Here is a 21,766-nt window from a genome sequence, read left to right as displayed (position 1 = left end):
TTCTGTATGAGAATAAAGCTAGGCTTTAAAGTCCTTAGGATGAGCCTTCTTCCAGGGAGGAGGTACGAGAGGAACTGTCTCAAGTTGAGAAAAGTGGCTGTTTAGTGGGGACAGTGTATGGTGGTCTGATATGTTCCGCAGGTCCTCAGGGATAGAATTGTTTGGGAGGCGTGGCCTTGTTGGGAGAGTTATGTTATTGGAGGTAGGCTTTGCCAGTTAAAATATTTTCACCATTTCCAGTAACTGTAAGCGCAAGTAAACCCTTCCTTCTCCATGCTGACATGGTCATGGTGTTTTATCACAGTACAGCAAAGTAACTAATGCAGATGGGGGTTTACGGGGTTCAAAGAGATCAACTGTAAGCACCCTGGATGGGTAAGAGTAACAAAATCCTACTGTCTAGCCTAGCTAAATCTAAGAGTCTGGCTAGCCAGGGTGAACAGAGCAGACTGAGCCCATCTCACAAGCACCCTTACAAGGACTCATTCGTCGATGCACCTGGAGCAGGGCCTGGCCAGAGAGTGAACTTGAGTATTTGCAGGATAAGTGATCTGCATTCCCCGATCCAGAAGCTGGTGCACAGCTTAACTGTGTTGGCTACTACCAACAGCAAAGGCTAGGGCTCTGGAGGTTGGGCATGCTGCGCTTCCAGAATGGGAGGCCTAAGTTTGGTCCTTGTTTCTGTTTCCACGAGGAGCATATGGTTAACTTCCAGCTCCCACCAGCAATAACCCAAACAGCACCCCAGCCCCCTACCAGCCTGCCCTTGATTTAACACACTTAGACATCAGGAAAGGTTAAGGAATTTTCTTTATTTTTTACAAATTAAGACTATGTAGATATATTTTTTTTTAATCAAAAACACCTTTGTCTTCACAGTATGAGTTAGAGAATGCAGTCTGAGCTGGAAAACCAAAGAACTAGGACAGAGTGGAAATGACATGACACCTGTATTAAAACCTGTTAGGCATTTTCTTTAAAAGTAGTTTTATATCTTATCATTCTTGGCACTGTTTCTAAAGAAAAATTTCTTTATCCCAAGCAAGAAAGCACAAGAGGTGGAGTCTGGCTTCAAGAGGTGGAACTACGTCAGCTCCTTAGGGCTTGCAGAGAATCACTGTTCTGGAGAGTGGCTGATGTCCAAGCCAGGGCAGAGGGCAGCAGGCAAACAGGGCAGCACCCCGGTGGCGCTGGGCCACTCTGGGGCACACCACTGCAGAAGCAGTGTCATGGGGCAGTAAACCATGAGCCACTGTGTTCAACTGTACTGGCTGTGAGCAGGGAAAGTCAAAAGCGCCATCCTGCTGGTAATGGGCTCTCAGTGGTTTGTTCTTTTGAATAGAAACCACAAGTAGCCAGGGCCACGGCAACTCCTGATGGAACCCTTCTGTGCAGACTGGTGGCCATAGTTTGGTCACCTGGCTTCTGCCTAGACCAACAAATTTCTAGAAACAGGTCAACAAAGCAAACAAACTAAAGTGCATCTGTAGGTGAACATTACCTACTGCCTCCAATCTCTGGCCTGCCTCCCGAACAGTGTCCAGGCAGACAGACACAAATGCACTGAAGAGCAGTCAGGAGAGCTACCTTCAGTAGCAGTCAAGACTCCCTGCAAGGAAGTGCTCAGCTGCTGGAGACTTGCCCCTTGCTGCAGTCCTTACAGAGGTTTTTCTGAAAAGATTTAGTACAATTAGCCCTGAGGCTCAATCATTCCTCTTTCCTATCCTTCCCCAAGATTTAACCACAGTCACCTAGTGGAAGCCAATCAGTAACAAAGGTAATAATTTAAAAAACCAACAACAAAATAATCCAATAGGGACACTTGAAAATTGTGACCTCTCCCTTGCCATACATGCTCAGAGCGCTTCACGGGTGCCTGACAACAGCCGCCCTCCCACCCCACAGATGGAAAGCAGGTCACTCAGAGGTGGAAAGGGAACACCCACAAATCCACATTCTCCTTATCATGGCAAGGCGGAAAGGCATTTGCCAGACCAATTCAGGCAGAGGAGGCGGCAAAGCACCCACCAGAGCCTCTGGCAGGCTGACAGGACAGGTGAGCGCCTTCTCAAGGAAAACACGCTGCCCAGTCTCACTGGACTGTGAAAAGCAAACACAAAGGCAGGAGTCCAGGAATCCATCTGCGAGGCGTGGCAGGAAGGCAGCGTCTGCTCCTCGCTCCTCATCTTGGTGCACTGGCTGCCTGAACAGAGCAATAGGCTATGGATAGGTTGACAGAAGAGGGAGCGTGGAAACCTCAGGAATGTGAAGCCAAACTCCAAACTATATTCACTAATCAGTTTTTTGATCAAAAAATTCAAAATAGAGAAAACCACAAAGTACAAAAGCTTTTCTGATGCTTTTCATTATCATAGAACACGACACCTGTAATGTGTGCAGAGAAATGAAGGGTGGGAGAGGAGTCGAGCTGGGAGGCCGGGGCCCAAATCACTTCTTTTCTTTCTTCTTGTCCTACAAATGAAGAAGAACCTCCTAAGTACTTTACAAGCAAATCCAAAGGAGTGTGAGGGAATCCAGACAATGAAAGGATGAGAAAAGCCTGTGTGAGCTGAGTCCTTTCTACTTAGGTGCAAGCCCAAAACAGAAAAGGAACAGAGTTCAACAGCTGAGAGGAACAACTGTGGTACGGCCCAAACAGAACCACAATCCTATCCTGTCACTTCCCCCCCTGCCCCCAGCACGCACTCACTTGTACTCCTGAGTCAGACTTAAAAGGAAAGCTCATAGATTCATGGTTTCTCTGCTGCTAGACTAGACTGATTGTTTTTGGGGGAAAAATTAAGATTAACAAATGGATGGGACTGGAGAGACAACTCAGCAGTTAAGAGTACTGGCTGCTCTTGCAGAGGACCTGGGTTTGGTTACCAGCACCCACACAGTGGCTCAGAATTGTCTCCTGGGATAACTGTAACTGCAGTTCCAGGGGTGGAACTGCATCCAATGCCCCTTTCTGAGTCCTCACGATCCCTGCAGCCTTACTCTCCGTAAGTGCAGCCACCACAGCTGTCTGCCATTTGAAATTCATCTCCAGGATTAGTTAAGATGTAAGGAAATTGTTTCTACTTGGTCTTTTTCTCTTCGATAGCATAGACTTCGGTTCCCCTCTTACTTGAGGGGCCTGCCTGCCTTTCACATATTTTTTGCCCTACACAGTGAATGACCAACTTTTCAAAGTCTCACATCCAAGCCGGGCGGTGGTGGTGCACGCCTTTAATCCCAGCACTCGGGAGGCAGAGGCAGGCGGATCTCTGTGAGTTCGAGGCCAGCCTGGTCTACAAGAGCTAGGTCCAGGACAGGCTGCAGACCTAAAAAAGCTGCAGAGAAACCCTGTCTTGAAAAACCAAAAAAAAAAAAAAAAAAGTCTCACATCCACACAGACGTGAGCATGAGCCACCCTCTCATGTGCAGGCTGTGGACTCACTAACCTTCTCATTCAAAGCCAGGATCAGCATGAGCTTCCTGAAGAGTGTAACAAAATCTAAGAAGAGGTCAACGCAGTGCCTGAAAGAGAAGAACTAGTCACTCACAGTACCTCCACTTCCTTCCCCAGGAAGCCCAGGTGCCCACCTGCGAGTCACTCCCTCCAACACTCCACCCCCCCAAAACAGTCAACTCAACAAGTCTGGTGTGGAGGTCCTTCTATGTGTTGGTTTTATTGGTTAATGAATAAAGAAACTGCCTTGGCCTATTGATAGGGCAGAACTTAGGTAGGTGGAGAAAACTGGACTGGATACTGGCAGAAGGAAGGCAGAGAGAGAGAGAGACGCCATGGAGCTGCCGCTGGAGATAGATGTGCTGAAACTTTGCTGGTAGGCCACAACCTCATGGTGATGCACAGATGAACAGAAATGGGTTAAATTAATATCTAAGAGCCAATAAGAAGCTACAGCTAATGGGCCAAGCAGTGATTTAATTAATACAGTTTCTGTGTTTTGGTTCTGGGCGGCCAGGACGAACAAGCAGCCTCCTCCAAATACACAAATCCATGAAGACCAGGCTTTGTACAGAACAGAGACCAAATCAGAACCTGGAACTACTAAGTATCAGTGACCAGTGGTAAGACCATCCTCTCATCGTTACCACTGAAAACAGAGTAAAAGAGAAAGTCCTTTCCTCCTGGATGCCTGCAGGTGGAAGATGTTAAAACTGTGCCATGCTGGAGTCCCAAGCTCGGCTCCAGTGATATGGCTTGTCTGGAGTGCTTGCCCAGCACTGCTAGAGCCCTGTATCTAATTCCTAGCATAAATCGCTAGCGCATGCCTATAATCTCAGCACTCAGGAAGTAAAGGATCACAAGTTCAAGGTCATCCTCAGTTACACAGTGAGTTCAAGGCCAGCCTGGGTATGTGAGACCTTGCCTCTTAGAAAAAATGAACAAACTTTCGTATGCATGTAGAGCCATGGAACGGAACAATTTGTGTCAACCTTCAATGTGGACCAGTTCTCACACTCACCAGATGTAATCCTTATCTCCGTTTTCAGCCTTCTCAATAATGAGCTGAGTATCAAAAAGGACAAAGCCACACATGACCAGCAGCCCCATGTACAGGTTTGCCTGAGAAGAGAGAGAGACAGTTTACATGTGGCAGATACAGCAGCGGGAAACAGTCTACTTCCTGCCTCTTCCCTTTGGAAACATACACATGCTAACTCAGAAGACAGCAAAGTCCATATTACTTTCAAGACACAATTCTGTTCATTCCAGATCACCAGTCTGGACTGAGAGAAACAGTCTCTGAGCAAGTCGATTCTCCTCAGCAGTGTCTAACCATGGCGGGAGGCCAAGTCCTCAAGGTCTGTAGGGCACTGCCCAAAGAAAGTGAGAGTTCTAGACTTCTCTAGAACCTTTATTTGTTTGGTTTTGGTTTTTCGAGACAGGGTTTCTCTGTGTAGCTTTGAAGCCTGTCCTGGAATTTTCTCTGTAGACCAGGTTGGCCTAAACTAACAGATCTGCCTGCCTCTGTCTTGGAATTAAAGTGTGTGCCACCATGCCTGGCTCCTTTTCTTTTCTAAAGATTTATTTATTTATTATGCATACAATGTTCTGCCTGTGTGTACCCTAAATGCCAGAGGAGGGCACCAGATCCCACTACAGATGGCTGTGAGCCACCATGTGGCTGCTGGGAATTGAACTCAGGACCTCTGAAAGAGCAGCCAGTGCTCTTAACCTCTGAGCCGTCCCCCTAAGCTGAGGAGTCACCTCTTTTGACTTAGAATTAGGTGAGAAAAACAGAACAAATGACTGCTGAAAACTGTAAAATCTTACCTGGAATAGCCAAATGGATCCAAAGAAAAGGTTCCCCAGGGAGGACAAGAACATGAGGCTCATGGCTGACATCAAGATGCCTAGTAAGAGAGGGCAAACCTTGTCACGAGAGACGCCAAAGCTGGGCACAAACAATCCCATGAAGGTCGTCATTTCTAACTGTCTCCCCAAATGAAGGCCTGAGGTAGAAATGGCGGCCTACTGACAGCTCTACCAGAGCAGAGCCCAGGGCTTGTCTTCTAGTCCATACCTCCCAAAAACAGGTAGCTCCGGCGCCTGGCGTAGAGCGCGCTCAAGCTGAAGCAGGTGAAGACCATGGCCGTGCCCACGAAGGCAGTGGGGAGGATGCTGTGAAAGAAAAGGCCTTGAGGGAGAGCGCCAACTACACGGTCTGTCTAGAGGGCATACTCACACACACAGCAACACAGTTACCTGGGGTTGATTGCAATGCACAGCTCCAAAGCAGGGCCCAGGCCAATTCCTACAAAGCAAACCCCAGAACAAATTACCATGATTCTGATCACAGGCATGCATTCTTATTAAAAAAAAAAAAAAAAAAAAGAAGAAGAAGAAGCTGGTGGTGGTGGCGCACGCCTTTAATCCCAGCACTTGGGAGGCAGAGGCAGGCGGATCTCTGTGAGTTCGAGGACAACCTGGTCTACAAGAGCTAGTTCCAGAACAGGCTCCAAAGCCACAGAGAAACCCTGTCTTGAAAAAACAAAAACAAACAAACAAATAAAGGAACCCAAGCAATTCGTTTACTCTACCCTTTCCTTACTTTCAAGAGAATATATAACTGAGTTAATTCACAGGTATATTAGTCCTCTGAGCAGAAAACCATGGATGTTTAAGGAAGAATAAAAATGAGAAACAACACAAAAGCGGAAATGTCGTGTGTCCTTGAGATTGTAATGCGCATCAGGGACAGTAGGAGGACAGAAACAGCCTGGCAGCCAGTGACCCGCAGTCCTGCAGCGAAGGGCAGTCAGACCAGTTTTTTGGGGTGATCACGTGGTGACAGGCAAGCAACCCAGCATTTTTTCTATTCTGGCTATTTCCTCCCTGATAATCCCCCAATACCTCCAATAATTAGTGTTCCCTGAGCCAAGTCTTAAATCCTAAATCTCTTCCTTTCTAAAATTTCCTTAACACTGTACAGAAGAAACCCGTGCATTTTAAAGTACTTTATTATATAGCTCCAATCTGTTTTCTTCAATGAGAATTCTAAAAGAGATTAACTTTTTTTTGGAGACAGGGTTTCTGTATAGCCCTGGCTGTCCTGGAACTCCCTCTGTAGACCAGGCTGGCCTTAAATTCAGACATCTGCCTGCCTCTGCCTCCCAAGTGCTAGGATTAAAGGTGTGCACCACCACACCCAGCAAGAAATGAACTTTTAACCAGACTCTTAGTTCATGTCTACCATTTAAAAAGCCATGGACCTCATTCGAGCCACACCTATTTTTAGGTCATAGTTGCTAGCTATCAAGTACTAGTTAGATAGTCCTTAACTCTATATGCAAGACAGGAACAGTTTATACACAACAAGGAAGCAGTACAAAGCAAAACAAAAACGCTCAAATATGTGTAACTGACTAGTGGGTACAGATCAAGGACCAGAAAAGAGATACCACAGCAGTGTGATAGAATTTAGGGAAACTCTACAGAAAGAACTGTTTCGAAAGAATCGTATAAGACAAAAACAAACAAACAAACAAAAAACACCTCTTCTGTCCCCAACAACCTCTTCACCTACCTGTGAGGAAAGCAAAGCCAACAAGAAGGCCCAATCTTTTTTGCTCAGTTTCACGACTATGAGGTGTCGCCATCAGCCAGATCATCAAGCCCAAGGAGCCCAAGGCAGAGAGCAGGCCAGCCTGTGAGAGCCAGTCACAAACACTTCAAAGTTCATGTTTACTAGGTTCAAATACTCATCTGAAATTTCTAACATTTGCTTTTTAATCCAGAGGCAGAGGAGAAGGTAGTATGTTCTCAGAGAGAAGGGGGGAGAGAAACCAGAGGCCTGGAGGTGAGGGCTACGACCATGACTGGTGGCAAAGGCCTTCTGTGATCCTTCAATTACAGAACTACTAAGTCAAACAGAAAAGTGCCAGAAGCACACTGTATCTGTAGGACAGAAAAATACAAACAAACAAAACAAAAAAATACCAGTTAACCTAAGTTATTTGATTCCTAGGACCCAAGTGGTTAAAGAAAGCAACATGTGCACTGTGGCACACCCAGGCTCACCCACAAGCACAGGCACACAGGGCTGTGGAAGGCTGGGGGAGGGGTGTTTTATAGAGGCTTGTACTCGGATCCTGCTGCCTCTGTTGCCGTGCTGGTAGTACAGATGCACACAATATTATCTGGCTTCTAGAGGTTTAAAATCACTCAGCTATTTTTGAATTTCATTCAAAATAACAGTAACATTACTTTTCTAACAAAAATAAAAATTTTAAGGGGAAAACCCACCCACGGGTGTTAGGAGGAAATTACTGAGGCTAAACACGGGCACTGAAGTTCCTGCTGTTAAAGAAAGGTACAGTTCCCTTCTTACCACTGAGAGCAGTTAAAAGGTTACACAGTTATTAACTGGATGCGGAATTCCTGAGTGTTCCTGGGGGGATATAGAGAGGTTTCTGCACCTCTCAGGTCACATTTTCACAAAATGACGAACACACAACCTTACTTTATGTGTCGCTTTTTAAGGCCCTTATCTGACATAAACTGCTGATTCACAGAGCTGCTAAGACAAGCACCGTTTCTCTCTGAAGTAAAGCAACCCCTGTATTAAGACAGTACTTAAGCACCATGCCGTTTTTGACGAAATCAGGAACAAAAACACAGAACAGAGCAGGTCACGATGGTGTGCACCTTTAACTGCAGTGCGGCACAGGCAGAACGTCCAGCCAGATCTACGTAAAAGCCTAGCTAAAAGTATAAGCCAGGCTGGCCTACAGCTCAGTGGTAAGAAGCATGTAGGAATCTGGGTTCAATCCCTGGCACACAAAAAAGCACAAAGGTGGCACTGGGCCTGTGGAAGCAACATGGCTGTGAAGCAGGATCCTAACCTCCACGGGGCATGCATGTCGTAGAAGATGAAAAGTTTTCACTACTTTACATGCTTACAAAAGTGCCAAACAGTGATTGTTGAGTAGTTGAATCCCCAAATGCAAAAACTCAGTTTGCATTGGGAACTAAGTGCATTTTACATTATTTCAAACAAACAACAAAAATGCAAAAATAACACAAAACCAGAAAAAAGACCCAGAACCTGCTTTGAACTCAAGGATCAGCCTTGCCCTTCTGAGTGCCAAAAGCAATTTTTGATACAACTCTTGGGAGGAGAGGCCTGAACAAAAGGACAGTTCATCACAGTGGCAAATGTCAACACAAATACACCTCTGTGATTATGCTAAAAACAGCCACTCTGGAGTTTGGCAGCTAGGGAAACTTCAAAATTTTTTGGTTACTTTTTAAATAAAAATAAAAAATGAACCTTCTACTTCTGTCAGTCAAACCCAAACTTTCCTCCCTAGACCAGCAAGTTGCTGAGGGCTTCTCCCAGGCATGCACATAATGAAATGGGTCAAATCTGTACACGTCCCTACCCTGCCTAATCTGACAATTATATAACTGGTATTTTGTTCCAAGCATTCCAGTCAATGAGGCAACAAAGAAGAAAAGGTGGGACAGGCACCATGCCATGAGTGCCAGCACCTGGCTCACATCTGAGGACGGGGTCTTGTATGTTAGCCAGCATCAGCTGAATACCCAGCAGAAGAGATTCCTGTGTTCAGTTTCCAAGAGAGGAACAGTTGCCAGAAAACATTAATGGTTTAATGATGTCTGACTGAGTTCTGATATCAAACTACTGATAAGAATATTAGAGAGCGCATAGAAATAGGCTACCCTGTTAAGCTGTTTTCTTCCTAATGGAGTCTGTGCTACTGCCCCCAGAGAAACGTGTTCTTACCTGAATGAAATGTGTGACCACATGGACGTAGGCCCCTGCCGCCGCCACAAACATGCAGAGTGCAAAGCTGGCATAGACCTTCTTTAGGTGCTGCTGTGTCGAGGGAGTTCTAGAAAAGAGTGTTCACAGCATATCATGTCTGGACTTATCTCTAAGCTATAATCATTTCTCTGTAAAAAGCTATGAACAGTCTGAGATACTTTGGGAAGAACATACTATAATAAAAAAGAATGTTTGGAAAATGGGTTAAGAGAACCTGCTAGAGAAGAGCCCAAACCCGAAACATATGCGCAATCAGTGCCCAACTGGAACAGATGACTCGCTGGTGACTACACAGTAGCCCTGATTTGGCTGCTTCTGCTAGGCTTCACAGTCTAGCCTATCTGTTTACTGTCACCTAAAAAAGTTATCCAACTAAGAAAAGAAACTAGGTGTGACAAGAAATGTAGCAAGGGACAATGGTCAAGGTTAGATCACTTACATGTGGGAAAATTTTAAGAGGGCATCAAAGTTGATCTTCCGATCAAATATGTTCATGGTTCCGAAGTCTGCTCAGCACACCTGCTAAGAAGGAAGAAAAGATTATTTTGTAGACACCAGGACACTAAAGAGCACAGGTATACTTTAAAAAAAAAAAAGGCAGTATACAAGCTTTGGAAAATTAAAAGTTCCCATCAACTCCTTTAAAAAAGACAAAAGATATTAAACCATCTCCTCTCCAAAACTACTATCATTTGATTTCAATTATTTTAAGGGGTACTTACAATTTTTATTTTATTTATTTATTTTGGGTTTTTCGAGAAAGGGTTTCTCTGTAGCTTTGGAGCCTGTCCTGGAACTAGCTCTGTAGACCAGGCTGGTCTCGAACTCACAGAGATCCGCCTGCCTCTGCTTCGAGTGCTGGGACTAAAGGCGTGCATCACCACCGCCCGGCAGTACTTACAATTTTTAAAGGGCAGATTTGTCTTTGAAAAGATAGTTTACACTGGGTAATGGTGGTACATGCCTTTATAATTCCAGCACTTGGGAGGCAGAGGCAGGCCTATGTGTTTGAGGCCAGCCTGGTTTACAGAGCAAGTTCCAGAACAGGTTCCAAAGCTAGAGAAACCCTACCTTGAACACCCCTCCCCTACCAAAAGATAGTTTACAGGATAATTTTTCAATGAGCAATCTGGTTCAAAGAACTCATCGAGTTTGTTTGCCTGTCTTTATTGAACGTGTGGGTGATACAGCTGTTATGTGGAGAAGTTAGTCCTCACCTCCCACAGATGGCACTCGGTACTGGGGTTGAACTCAAGGTTTGCATAGCAAGGACTTCATCTACCTTGGAACAATTATGTCATTGCTTCAAGATACTAGAGAGTCAATTCTCTCAGAAAAAGTACCTCAGCCAGGTGGCACACGTCTTTATTCCCAGCACTCAGGAGACAGAGGCAGGCAGATCTCTGTGAGTTCAAGGCCAGCCTAGCCTACAAGAGCTAGTTCCAGGACAGGCTCCAAAGCTACAGAGAAAATCTGTCTCGAAAAATCAAAAGAAAGAAAAACACTACCTCAAAGATTTTTTTTTTAAAGGCCATTTATTTACTCCTTTCAGACTTGGTCCCACTATGTAAGCCCTAGCTGGCCTGAAAGCCACAGCAATCTGCCGGGGCGTGCTGGGGTGAAAGTGTGGCACCACCCAGGAATGGAGTCAATCCTTGTTCTAGGGCAATTTACAGTAACACATTTGAAAAACTCAATGGAAAGTCACAATTTTAAAAATTTCTGTATCTCCATGAACATAAAATACACAAGAATTTTGTTGTTTTTTATAGTATTAGAACCTTTAAAAATGTTATTGTTTCACTTTATGTACATCTGAGCATCACATGCATGTAGCCCAAGGAGGCCACAAGAAGAGATCTGATTACCTGCAACTGTAGTTGTAGGAAATTGTGAGTCACCTGATATGGGAGCTGGGAACCAAACAGATCCTCTTTAAGAGCTGCAAGTGCTCTTAATTGCTGAGTCACCTCTCCAGCTCCCTCAGAATCATTTGTCAAAGACTTGGACTTACTAGAGGCTCTGACTAGACTGGATCTCATTACGTAGACCAGGCTGGCTGGCCTCAAATTTAAGAGATCTGCCTGCCTCTGCCTCCCAAGTGCTGGGATTAAAGGCGTGTGCCACCATGCTTAGGCTCCCATGGAAGCCTTCCTATATAAAGATTGCAATTGTATAAATACTCCCTCTGTGTTCTTGTTCTTTTCTTTTTTCTTTTTTGTTTTTTGTCCCAAGACAGGGTTTCTCAGTAGCTTTGGAGCTTCCTGGAACTCACTCTGTAGACCAGGCTGGCCTCAAACTCTCGCAGAGATCCACCTGCCTCTACCTCCCAAGTGCTGGGATTAAAGGTGTGCACCACCACCACTTGGCCTCCTATATTCTTTTCAAAATCTGTATGTATACTAGTATGTGTGCTCTCTCGACTGTAGTGTGTGCAACTGTGGACATGTGCTTCCCACAGCATGCATGCTGAGGTCAGAGGACGTGTTTGGGTCTTGGTCCTCACCTTCCACTTGAGACAGTCAATAGTTATTTACAGGCTATGTCTCTGCCTCCTATCTCCCTGTAGAGCACCGGGATCAAATACAGGAGCCATCATGCCTGGCTTTACGTGGGTTCTGGGGTTCAGGGCCTTAACATTTTCATGGGAAGCATATTACCCACTGAGCCGTCTCACTAGCCCACTTGATATTCTCCTCTTAGATTTCTTAAATATTAGTATCTGCCTTTTCCCTCCTCCACATATAACAATATTTAATATAAAGATTTAAAATCTTTTTCTTAAACTGTGTAGACAATGCTCTAATACTTAAGTGTGTATATCTGGAAAACACGCATCAAAACCAGAAGATTATGATACAATGTTATCAACAGATTTACAGACCTTATTCAGATTTTCCCAACAGTTCCAAAATGTCACACAGCATTTTGGAACCAAAGCAGGACATGTGCCACCCCCTTTCCACTGTGACCCTCACGAGCCTAATATGTGGGCAGTGCAATTCCTCCCCCCAACAGAAATTTAAAAGCAAACACAAAACCCAGCAAACCATATCCAGTTTCTTCTATCTCATGTGCAATCCCGAATAAACACATCTAGTCTAAGAACTAAGATCTGATCAAGAGCGTTCAGCTTTCCTAAATACACACACACACACACACACACACACACACACCAGTACTAAACACACAATGCCCACTCTACTCCCAATCTACCAAAGGGGGTGGGCAAACAACCATTAGCCTGCAATCAAAGTTACAATCCTAAAGTCACAGGCTGGCCTTCTCAGGCCGCCTCCTTCCTCACCCCTACTTACCCCGACTCTTGTTAGTTCAGTTCAAGAACAGATCTGATGAGAAGTGCAGACCCTACCGGAGCTGCTGCTCTCCTCTCCAGTCACTGGTTTCTGCACCCGCTTGGTCTAGATGGTGCAACTATTGCAGGCTGTTGCAAGGCCAAACAGTCTTCCACAACCATGATGATGCATTCTCCAGAGAGCACACTTACAGGATGCTACAATCCAGCAACTGGAAAGTGTCTTTAAGGCGTCCATTAACACTCCTAATGATGTCCCCAGAGAGCACTTGCAACCTCCACAGCCAGGTTTCTCAGCACTCACAGCAGAAGTGCTATACTACCTCTTGCTTCCAATTTCAATCAGCAATAGGGGGAGGGGGCCTTAAATACCCAGGGTGTTGTTAGTCAGAAAGGGGCAATACTCATGTAACCAGACCCTCTGAGGAAAAACTGTGAGAGCACAATGACGGAACTCTTTCCCAGTTTGCTCTCTGATATGTTCCAGAAGGTACTGACTGCCTCCTTCTGGAGCTTTCAGTTGATACACAAAGACAGGGGCTGGAGAGGCTCAGCAGCTGAGACCACTGGCTGCTTTTTCACAGGACCAGGTTCAATCCTAGCACCCACATGGCAGCTCACAGCTGTAGCTCCAGCTCCAGGGGATGTAGCGCCCTCCTTTGAACTGAGGGCACCAGGCACAAATGTGGTGCATAGACATTATTTGCATATAAAACACTTAGTCTTATGAAGAAAAGGTAAGACCGTTTGTGTAAGAATGAGGATGTCAAATACTTAGTTTTTCCTTGACTTATCAGTAACTTCCAGTTTAAAATACTAAAATAAACATTGTTGTGAAATACAGTCTCACTATACAAGCGAAACCTTCAATCCTTAGTGTCCCAAGTGCTGGGACTGCAAGTGTCACACCAGGTTAAAACTTCCATATATATGTTTATTTCACTACCTATTTCAATTAAAGGGGGTGGGGAGGGCAAGGGTTTCTCTGTGCAGCCCTGGAACTCACTCTGCAGATCAGGCTGGCCTTGAACTCAGCGATCCGCCTGCCTCTGCCTATTGAGTGCTGGGATTAAAAGCCTGTGTCTATTTCAAACTTTAAGTGAAATATGTTAATTAAGTTAATTAAGTGAAATATGTTAATTAAAGCAATTTTTATACTGTTAGTAAGAGGGGTTGGGAGAGATGGCTGATATTAAAGCAGATCCATTCCCAGTGAAAACAGCGCTGACTCTGGCTCCGCACACATGCTGTATCATGCTGTGACACAGCCATGGTCACACACACATCACATACACACACAAAGGAATAAAAATTTCCAACTTTTCTTTTTTAAAAAGTAGTAATGTATATACTTAAAGTATATGCCATATTTCATTTTGGAAAAGGTAAAATCTAAGGGGAAGCAGGTCTCGAATGGAAGGAGATGTAGCTCTGCTCTAGAGTTGTCCAAATTGGGGAGAATTGGGGTAGAAACAGAGATAAAGTGCTCCCCCAAGGTTCTTTTTTCTCCCTTTTTCTTTTTGAGACAGGGTCTCACTATGTAGCCCTGGCTGGCCTGAAATTCACCAAAGAAATCCTCCTGCTTTTGACTCCCAAGTGCTAGCATTAAAGGTGTATGCCGCCGTGCCTGGCCCTGACATATACATTAAAAAAAAATTAGGATGTTTTATACAGCACCAGACCTCTGCATTGAGCAATGTGTTAGGATTTTTTTTAATTAATTAAAAAAAACTTTTCTCATTTTACACATCAATCCCAGTTCCCACTCCCTCCCCTCCTCCAGCTCCCATCACACCCGACCCACCAACCACTTCTGAGAGAGGGTAAGGCTTCCCATGGGAAGTCAACAAAGTCTAGCACATTGCTTTGAGGCAGGACCAAACCCCAATCCCCATATTTAGGCTGAGCAAGGTATCCCTATAAAGAGAATGGGTTCCAAAAAGCCAGTACAAGCAGTAGGGATAAATCCTGGCTCACTGCCAGTGGCCCACAGTCTGCCCTAGCCAAACAACTGTCACCCACATTCAGAGGGCCTAGTTTGGTCCTATGCCAGTTCCCCCATTGTCATGCCGGAGTCGCTGAGCTCCCATTAGTTCAAGGTAAGCTGTTTCAGTGGGTATTCCCATCATGGTCTTGGATTTTTGTTTTTAAAGATGCAGTGCTTTATGTTTTTTTGCCATGGGGGAAAAATATTGGACTGGAGACATAGTTCAGTAGTAGAACACTTGCCTAGCACAAGTGAAGTCCTAGATTCAATCTCAGACACTACGAAAATAAGCATCATTCCAGTGTATATAGGGGGTCCAAATTGCTTCAAAGTTCACTGTGATATATCTGACACATAACTAAGACTATTACAAAAGTCAACAAGTCAGGTATGGTGGTACACCTCTGAAATCTCAAGACTTCTCAGGATAAATTTAACTTTGAGGGTAGCCTGGGCTATATAATGAAGCATAATCTTAAAAAGAAAATCATTGGTCTATCTCATCATAAACTCTAATTCATACAGAAACTTAGAAACAGATTCCTAGTAATAGAAATACTCAACTGTGAGGGATTATTCACACAAAATTAAAAGGCAGTGCCTTCCGGGGCATTGGGAAATCTGCTCAGACTGCTCGTATAAAAGAAAAAGAAATGCACATATGTTTTAGTTACAACCAAAATCCTTTGACTCTGCACCTCATTTTATGGGCTATCTTTAAGGCAGCAGGAACTCCAAATATTAACAGAACCTATCAAAATTTGTTATGCACATATTGCTAGTTTGGATGAAGTGACAGAGGTAGCTTCCTCCGCTAAAGCCACCCCAAGTTAGAAAACAAAAAGCAGGAGCTGAGAGGACACAACTCATCCCAGCACAGAAGGAAGGTGAAACAGGGTGGGAGCTGGGCAGCGCCCAGCCTTTCAGTGGAGACTTACTAAAACCAAGGCCACGCCCAGCAGAGGGCACAGTTCAGTGACAAAGCACTTGCTGAGTTGATCAAGGCCCTACATTCAATCCTCAGGACTCCAACACACACAAGCACACACATGCACAACAAAAACTCCCAAATTTACTGCATAGTTTCACCATGACCACCTTTAGCTTGGCAGGATAAAGTCTAGCCTGTCTTATTAAATCCCATTTCCGTTCCAGGGACCCTTCTTACTCTTGTCCTAAAACAAAAGGTTATTATCTAATAGTGGTCATGCCTTCAAAGCGTGCACGCACACACACAAAACCAACAAGCACTGGGAAGAGCTCAGTGATAGAATGCTTTCATAGCATGTAAAAGGTCCTACCCATCACTGAAAAAAAAAACTTAATTTTATTTCAACACATATAGTAAATACAGTACAAATGAACTATGCAGCAGCCTCTAAATCTACTGCAGACAGAAAGTATCACAGCTGAAAACTACAGGAGTTGCCCCAATGTACACAACCTAACATGAACGACAAATGCTATTTAAATACACATGAGATACTAGATGGTGAACTACTGTTTTACCCTCCTATAAACTAGCTATCCTGTAAACCTTCAACTATCTTGATTGCTCTCCCTGCACCTCCATAGGGGACTAAACTGGTAAGTAAAGGAAAAACAAAAACCCAGGGCTGATGACTGATTAAATGTGCTTACTGCCACACCAGACAAACTAAGTTTGACCCCCTGGACACACATGTAAGAGAGAACCAACCCCTGAATGCTGCACTCTGACCTCTATACACACGCTCCCCCCATCCCCAAAGGAAATGTAATTTTTAAAAAATTTATTTATGTGAATTGGTGTGAGGGTATCAGGTCCCCTAGAACTGGAGTTACAGTTATGAGGGGCCAAGTGGGTGCTGGGACTTGAACCCAGATCTTCTGAAGAACAGCCAGTACTTTTAATGCACGAACCATCTCTCCAACTCCCAGTAGATGTAATTTTAAAGGGTGGGGCAAGACTGTCTCTTCTGACGAGTTTTCAGCCTCCATATATTCACGCCTATCCTTAGTAGGGCGACACTACAGGTGTAGCTGCTAAGCAAGCCATGGCACCCTACAAAACCACAGAAGCTTCTGGCTTCAGTCTGGCTTCGCTCTGCTTCAGTCTCACCATTTCCCAACCAGGAACTACAACACTCTTTACTTCACGGGGTTGACTGTGAGACAGTGCAGCTAGGTGGTTAGGACAAGCTCATGGCATGTTCACCAAAAAGTCTGGTTTTAGACTTCTATTTAAGTCTGATTTACATAGACCATGTAAATTGTTTAAAAAATACATAACTTACAAGGCAGTGGTGGTGCATGCCATTAATCTCGGGAGGCTGAAACAGGCAGATCTTTGAGTTCAAGGCCAGCCTGTCAACAAGAGCTAGTTCTAGGAGAGCCAGGACTGCTACACAGAAAAAGCCTTTCTCGAAAAACCAAAACAAACAAACAAAAACCCCAAAAAACAACCATCGTAACTCTCAGCAACTGCATCATGAAGGCTTAACACTTCTCTATGGAGAAAGTGAAGGTAAACAGGTAAGGAGGACCTCTAAGGACCCTGATAAAGCCGGCGTACCTTCCCTCTAACACTCACTGCACCCCCTGCCCAGAGGGCCACGAGGTGCTTCAACGGCCTAGTGAAAGGCCACCATGGCAGAGTTTGTTCAAGTCAACTTCATTCTTAGCTGGGTACTTTTGCTACCCTAGGAGCTTGTCAGCTCAGTTTCAAGTGAGGGCTGGGCCGACATCATAAGGAGACCTGAAGCTCCAGAGCTCTCTCTTAACTTGACCCCAAATCCCTGGGCTAAGCTACCACAGCATATATCTCTCGAGAGGGCTGCCTCAGCCATTACTAAAGGAATGCCTTCCACTGTCAATTCTTTTGAGACAGGGTCTCTCTAATTCTGAAATGTTATGTAGACCAAGCTGGCCTTGAACTCACAGAGATTTGGCTGCCTCTGATTCCTGAGGGCTGGGATCAAACCTGTGCACTACTACACTTGGCTCAAATTTCTTTTTTTTTTTTGAACCAAATCTGAAACGATTGAATCGCCCTTTCTAAAGCCATACCTCTTTGACAGAAGTGAAGCCTAAGACGTTTCAATGTCCTAAACACATCATCTTCCATTAGAAACCGGTAGTGTCTCCCACACTAATACCTTGTTTATCTCCCCAAAAGGAAGAAGCATAGGGGCTGGGGAGATGGTTCAGTAGCTGTTCTCCCAAAAGACCCAGACTCAATTCCCAGCACCCAATGGCAGGTCACAGCTATCATTAACTCCAAGATCTGACACGTTCACACAAGCACACACGCGGGAACAACACCAATGCACATAAGATAAAAATAAATGAATTATTAAAAAAAAGCATAAGAGTCATTCCTTAGCTAGCCACTCAGAGTGGAACTTACTCAAGTGCAATCCAGTCTCTATAGCCTCTCGCTGGTCTTGAATACCGTTTTTGGGGAATGTGTGCTACCATGAAATTTGGTTAGAAACTTTAGGGGAACAAAACTGGATGAAAAAGAAAACCTTTGTACCAGATCCTATAGCCAAGACAAAGTAGCAAAGAAAATCTTAGAAGTGAGAACATTATGAGCGGTTTCCCCAAAGGAGATTAATACCCATGGGTAGTTTATGAAATAAAATGAAACTCTTCAAGTCAGTACATTATCTCCAATGATAATAAGTATCAATTTGATTCCTTCTAATGTGCAGGAACAGAATCCAAGATGGTTGAATTAACACGGGGGAGGGGGGCGCACAGACAGAAGGATAGACATGTAGTTTACAATCTAGTATTTAATTAAATATGTGAAAGTGTTTACTTTAGTTACTTTAGTTGTTAAATTGTAAACACTTAAGACACAACCCCTATTATCCTCACAATTAGTCCATGAAAAAAAGAAACAGCCCCACATTAAAGTTGTTTTAGTAACAGTGTAATAGTGGGGAAAGAACCAGATCTAGAGTTCCAAATCCTACCCTTTCTACCACATAACCTCTAGAAGACAATCTTACTTAATTCAACCTCCTCTTCAATTGTAAGAAACATATGATTAATACCACTTCTACCGACTCTCAATTAGAAAAACATGTATGCTAGGTGATGGTGGTGCACGCCTTTAATCCCAGCAGCACTCAGGAGGCAGAGGCAGGCAGGTCAGGTCTCTGGGTTCGAGGCCAGTATGGTCTACACAGCAAGTTCTAGGACATCCCAGACTACATAGACAAACTCTGTCTCAAAAATAAATAAGTAAGTAAAAGTGCATTTTTTTTTTTTTTTGGTAAGGCACCAAACCGACATTAGTACCGACTTGACCAACATCAGACAGACTCAGGTCTCCTGACACCCACAATAGAAAAGTAAGCTTTCAAAAAAGCAATTTCATAACTGTCCAAAACAGATGATGATTCCTACCACACACGTATATTTTTTTAGCACTTCTACCAAGTACATGAAACTGTATCTGTAACGAGGAGGAAAACTGGAAATGCTAAGTATTCAATTTTTCCTTTTCCTAGTCATTGGGAAAGCAAGGCTTCATTCAGATCAACGGAGAGAACAAGGTTGTGAAACCGGATTTCCACACGAATAATGAACTGCATTTCTCAAGGGCTCAAGCCTCTCTCTACTGGATGAAAACCGAAGGGGCTCTAAATGTCAACTTATTCTCCAAGTTAGAACAGAAACAATTCTAGACAATGAAGAAACACCGAATAAAAGAAATGCAACCATTACAGACTTAAGTGTTTGCAGAAGCCCTGAAAACGGGATTATGCAATCCAGGGAAATCTTTCTTGAATCATATCTCTTAAACTACCTACTCAGCCCCAAGATAAATTATTCACAAATATCAATAAGTAACTAAAAATTCTGCCATTAACCTTTAACCTTGAGTTCCTTGTCTGTGTTTCAGGCAGTCAGCTCTTCTAAAGTGTTACACATTCACAGTGTTTGTGTAACTCGAGTCTCAAGTTCAAAGTGGTTTTGTTGTGGTTTGATCAACAGAAGCCTGATTGGACAGGAAATGCAACCTGGTCTGGCAACGAGATAGCCTGTTCTTGTTGTTTAAAAAAGAAAGAAAGAAATAAAAAGAGAAACAAGGAGGAAAAAGAAATGTCAAAGCCTACTTATCACAGGTTCAGCAGTGGGTCCAAGGGAAAACCCGCCCATCGCCGCCCTTCCGGAGCAGACTTTGGTTCGGGACCTGTGGGAGCAATCACCGCCACCTCACCTGTCCAGAGGTAATCTAGCAGATCAGAGGGGGGCCGCTCCGTCGAGCCGGGAAGCCAGGCCAAGCCCGCGTCCTCTCACCTCCAGCCTCTACCGTTGGCTTCCAAGTAACTAAGGAATCTCGCGTGTCACAGAGAAGTGTGACATCACCCGGCCCGCCGTGACAGGGCAGTCTGCCTACCCAGGCCTAACCCGAGTCCCCGACCCCGGCGGCTCAGCCAGGCCAGGCTGAGGGAACCCGAGAAGGCGCTGCCCAGCGGCGATCGCCGAGTGGGGCGGGGGTGACACAAACAACACAGCTTTCCCTTTCGCTTTCCTCAAAGTCGGGAGTGGGGGACCTATCTCGAATTCAAGCCCTGAATTCGGCTGAGGGGAAGATGATGAAAATTGAAAGGGACGCAAGCGAGGTCCCTACGAAGCCTTCGCCACAAAACCAGGCCCCAAAACGCCCCGGAGACCCCGCAGACTCACCCCCGCCCCACCCGCCCCGCCCCCGCCGGCGCTGCTGCGCATGCGCGGCTCTCGTTCCTCCGCGTCCCTCCCGGCCCGGCTGCGATCTCGACGCAGAGCCGACCTGCTTCCGAGGGACGGGGCGGTCCGAAAACGGAAGCTCCTACTCAGCCCGGTCTTGCTCCCTCGCAACCCTCACCCCGGGGTTGCCTACTCCTAGCTTCGCACGTACCTTCTCGGCCCGCGACTCAGGAGCTTCTCAGCTCTGCTAAAACCGGATGTGCTCTGAGTCTCCCGGCGTTGGCACAGGAGCTCTACCCACGCCCGCCCCCCGGGAAGCCCCGCCCCTATCCCGGCCACGCAAGTTCTTATTGGTCCTTGGTCGCACTACCGCCTTTCCGTTGGCTGTACGTTCATAAACAGCAGTTGTTACGTCAGCGTCATCGGCTAATGCCCTGTCCATCAAGGCTGTGGCCACCAACCGGCTCGGTGGCCAGAGGCCTCCGCCCTCTTTCCCCTAGGAAGAAAGGCTGTCTGACGCCCGATCGGTAGAGGCAGTGAAGTGGGGTGTGTCAGTCCTGAGGCCGCTGCCTAGTGAGACCCCGTGACACTAACGACTACAGCGCTAAAAAGTCCAGAGATGCTGGTTTTAGGCTTCTCGTGGGATAGTTAAGAGAAAAACGGAGAATGCCCAGAAAAACTGCCTCCCTGGGACCTTTAACAGTGAATACAGTGGAGCCCAAGCTTCAGAGCGCCGTTGAAGGTCCAGCCTACAAGAACCCTAGGACCCCAGCCTGGAGGTCACTCTCTAAGGCGGTCCTGGAGCCCCAAGCAAACAGGCTACGACGCAGCTTTCCTATTAACCTCCATGAAAATGAGTGGTTCTTTATAATTACCAAGGGCTCTACAAGTCAGGTGTGAACAGGGCAGCAAAGACTGGTCTTGCAGTCCTAACCAGCTCTTTGGAGACCTGGCCAAGGGAGGTCAAAGAGCAGGCCTTTTCTTTAAGGCGTGTCTCTAGCCGGAACACAACCAGTTCTTAGCCAGCGTTGATTACACAGCAGAATGTTCTCTGTTGGATTAAACTGTTAGGGCTAAAGAAGCTCCATTTTATGCTAGGCCTCCATCTTGGTAACCACCAGTAGTAGTTTGTCTCCCCAAAATATACAGCCGTGACTATCTACTTGTTACGATAAGGCAACTGCTTTTTTTCCTTCTGTAACTTGCTTAAGCAGACACTCAAAGATTGTTTTGAGTTGCCTTAATCACTTAAGATTGGCAGAATGGAACAGTTTTTATTTAGTTGCATTGATAGTGAAGGTCTCCATGTGGTTTTCCCCTTTGAAAGTCCTTCACTGGTGTGGGAAGTCCTTCTGTCTGTGTTGCTTTTATTGGTTAATGAATAAAGAAGCTACTTTTGGCCAATGGCTTAACAGAATATAGACAGGCTGGAAAAGATATAGTCAGTGAGGAGCCATATAGCTGCTGCTGGAG

The 21,766-nt window shown here is 45.2% G+C and overlaps 1 protein-coding gene across 2 annotated transcripts; it reads right to left on the bottom strand.

Moving 5' to 3' along the window:
- Positions 1 to 792: 792 nt before the first annotated feature.
- Positions 793 to 20,584, bottom strand: Tmbim6 (transmembrane BAX inhibitor motif containing 6). 2 transcript variants are annotated; one of them, XM_038341570.2, is made up of 10 exons: positions 20,505 to 20,584; positions 9,745 to 9,824; positions 9,264 to 9,372; positions 7,041 to 7,161; positions 5,720 to 5,768; positions 5,538 to 5,635; positions 5,288 to 5,367; positions 4,476 to 4,576; positions 3,447 to 3,522; positions 793 to 2,472 (listed from the first exon to the last, which is right to left on the bottom strand). In XM_038341570.2, the coding sequence occupies exons 2-10, from the start codon at positions 9,798 to 9,800 to the stop codon at positions 2,449 to 2,451; spliced, it is 714 nt and encodes a 237-aa protein (XP_038197498.1). In that variant the 5' UTR covers positions 9,801 to 9,824; positions 20,505 to 20,584; the 3' UTR covers positions 793 to 2,448. The 2 variants fall into 2 exon arrangements, with proteins under 2 accessions (XP_038197498.1, XP_038197496.1); XM_038341568.2 differs by having other exon boundaries at positions 9,745 to 9,827; positions 20,505 to 20,581.
- Positions 20,585 to 21,766: the final 1,182 nt, after the last annotated feature.

The sequence above is a fragment of the Arvicola amphibius genome, chromosome 9 (assembly GCF_903992535.2).
Source record: "Arvicola amphibius chromosome 9, mArvAmp1.2, whole genome shotgun sequence".
NCBI lineage: Eukaryota > Metazoa > Chordata > Mammalia > Rodentia > Cricetidae > Arvicola > Arvicola amphibius.
This window is presented reverse-complemented; position numbering and strand designations above follow the sequence as displayed.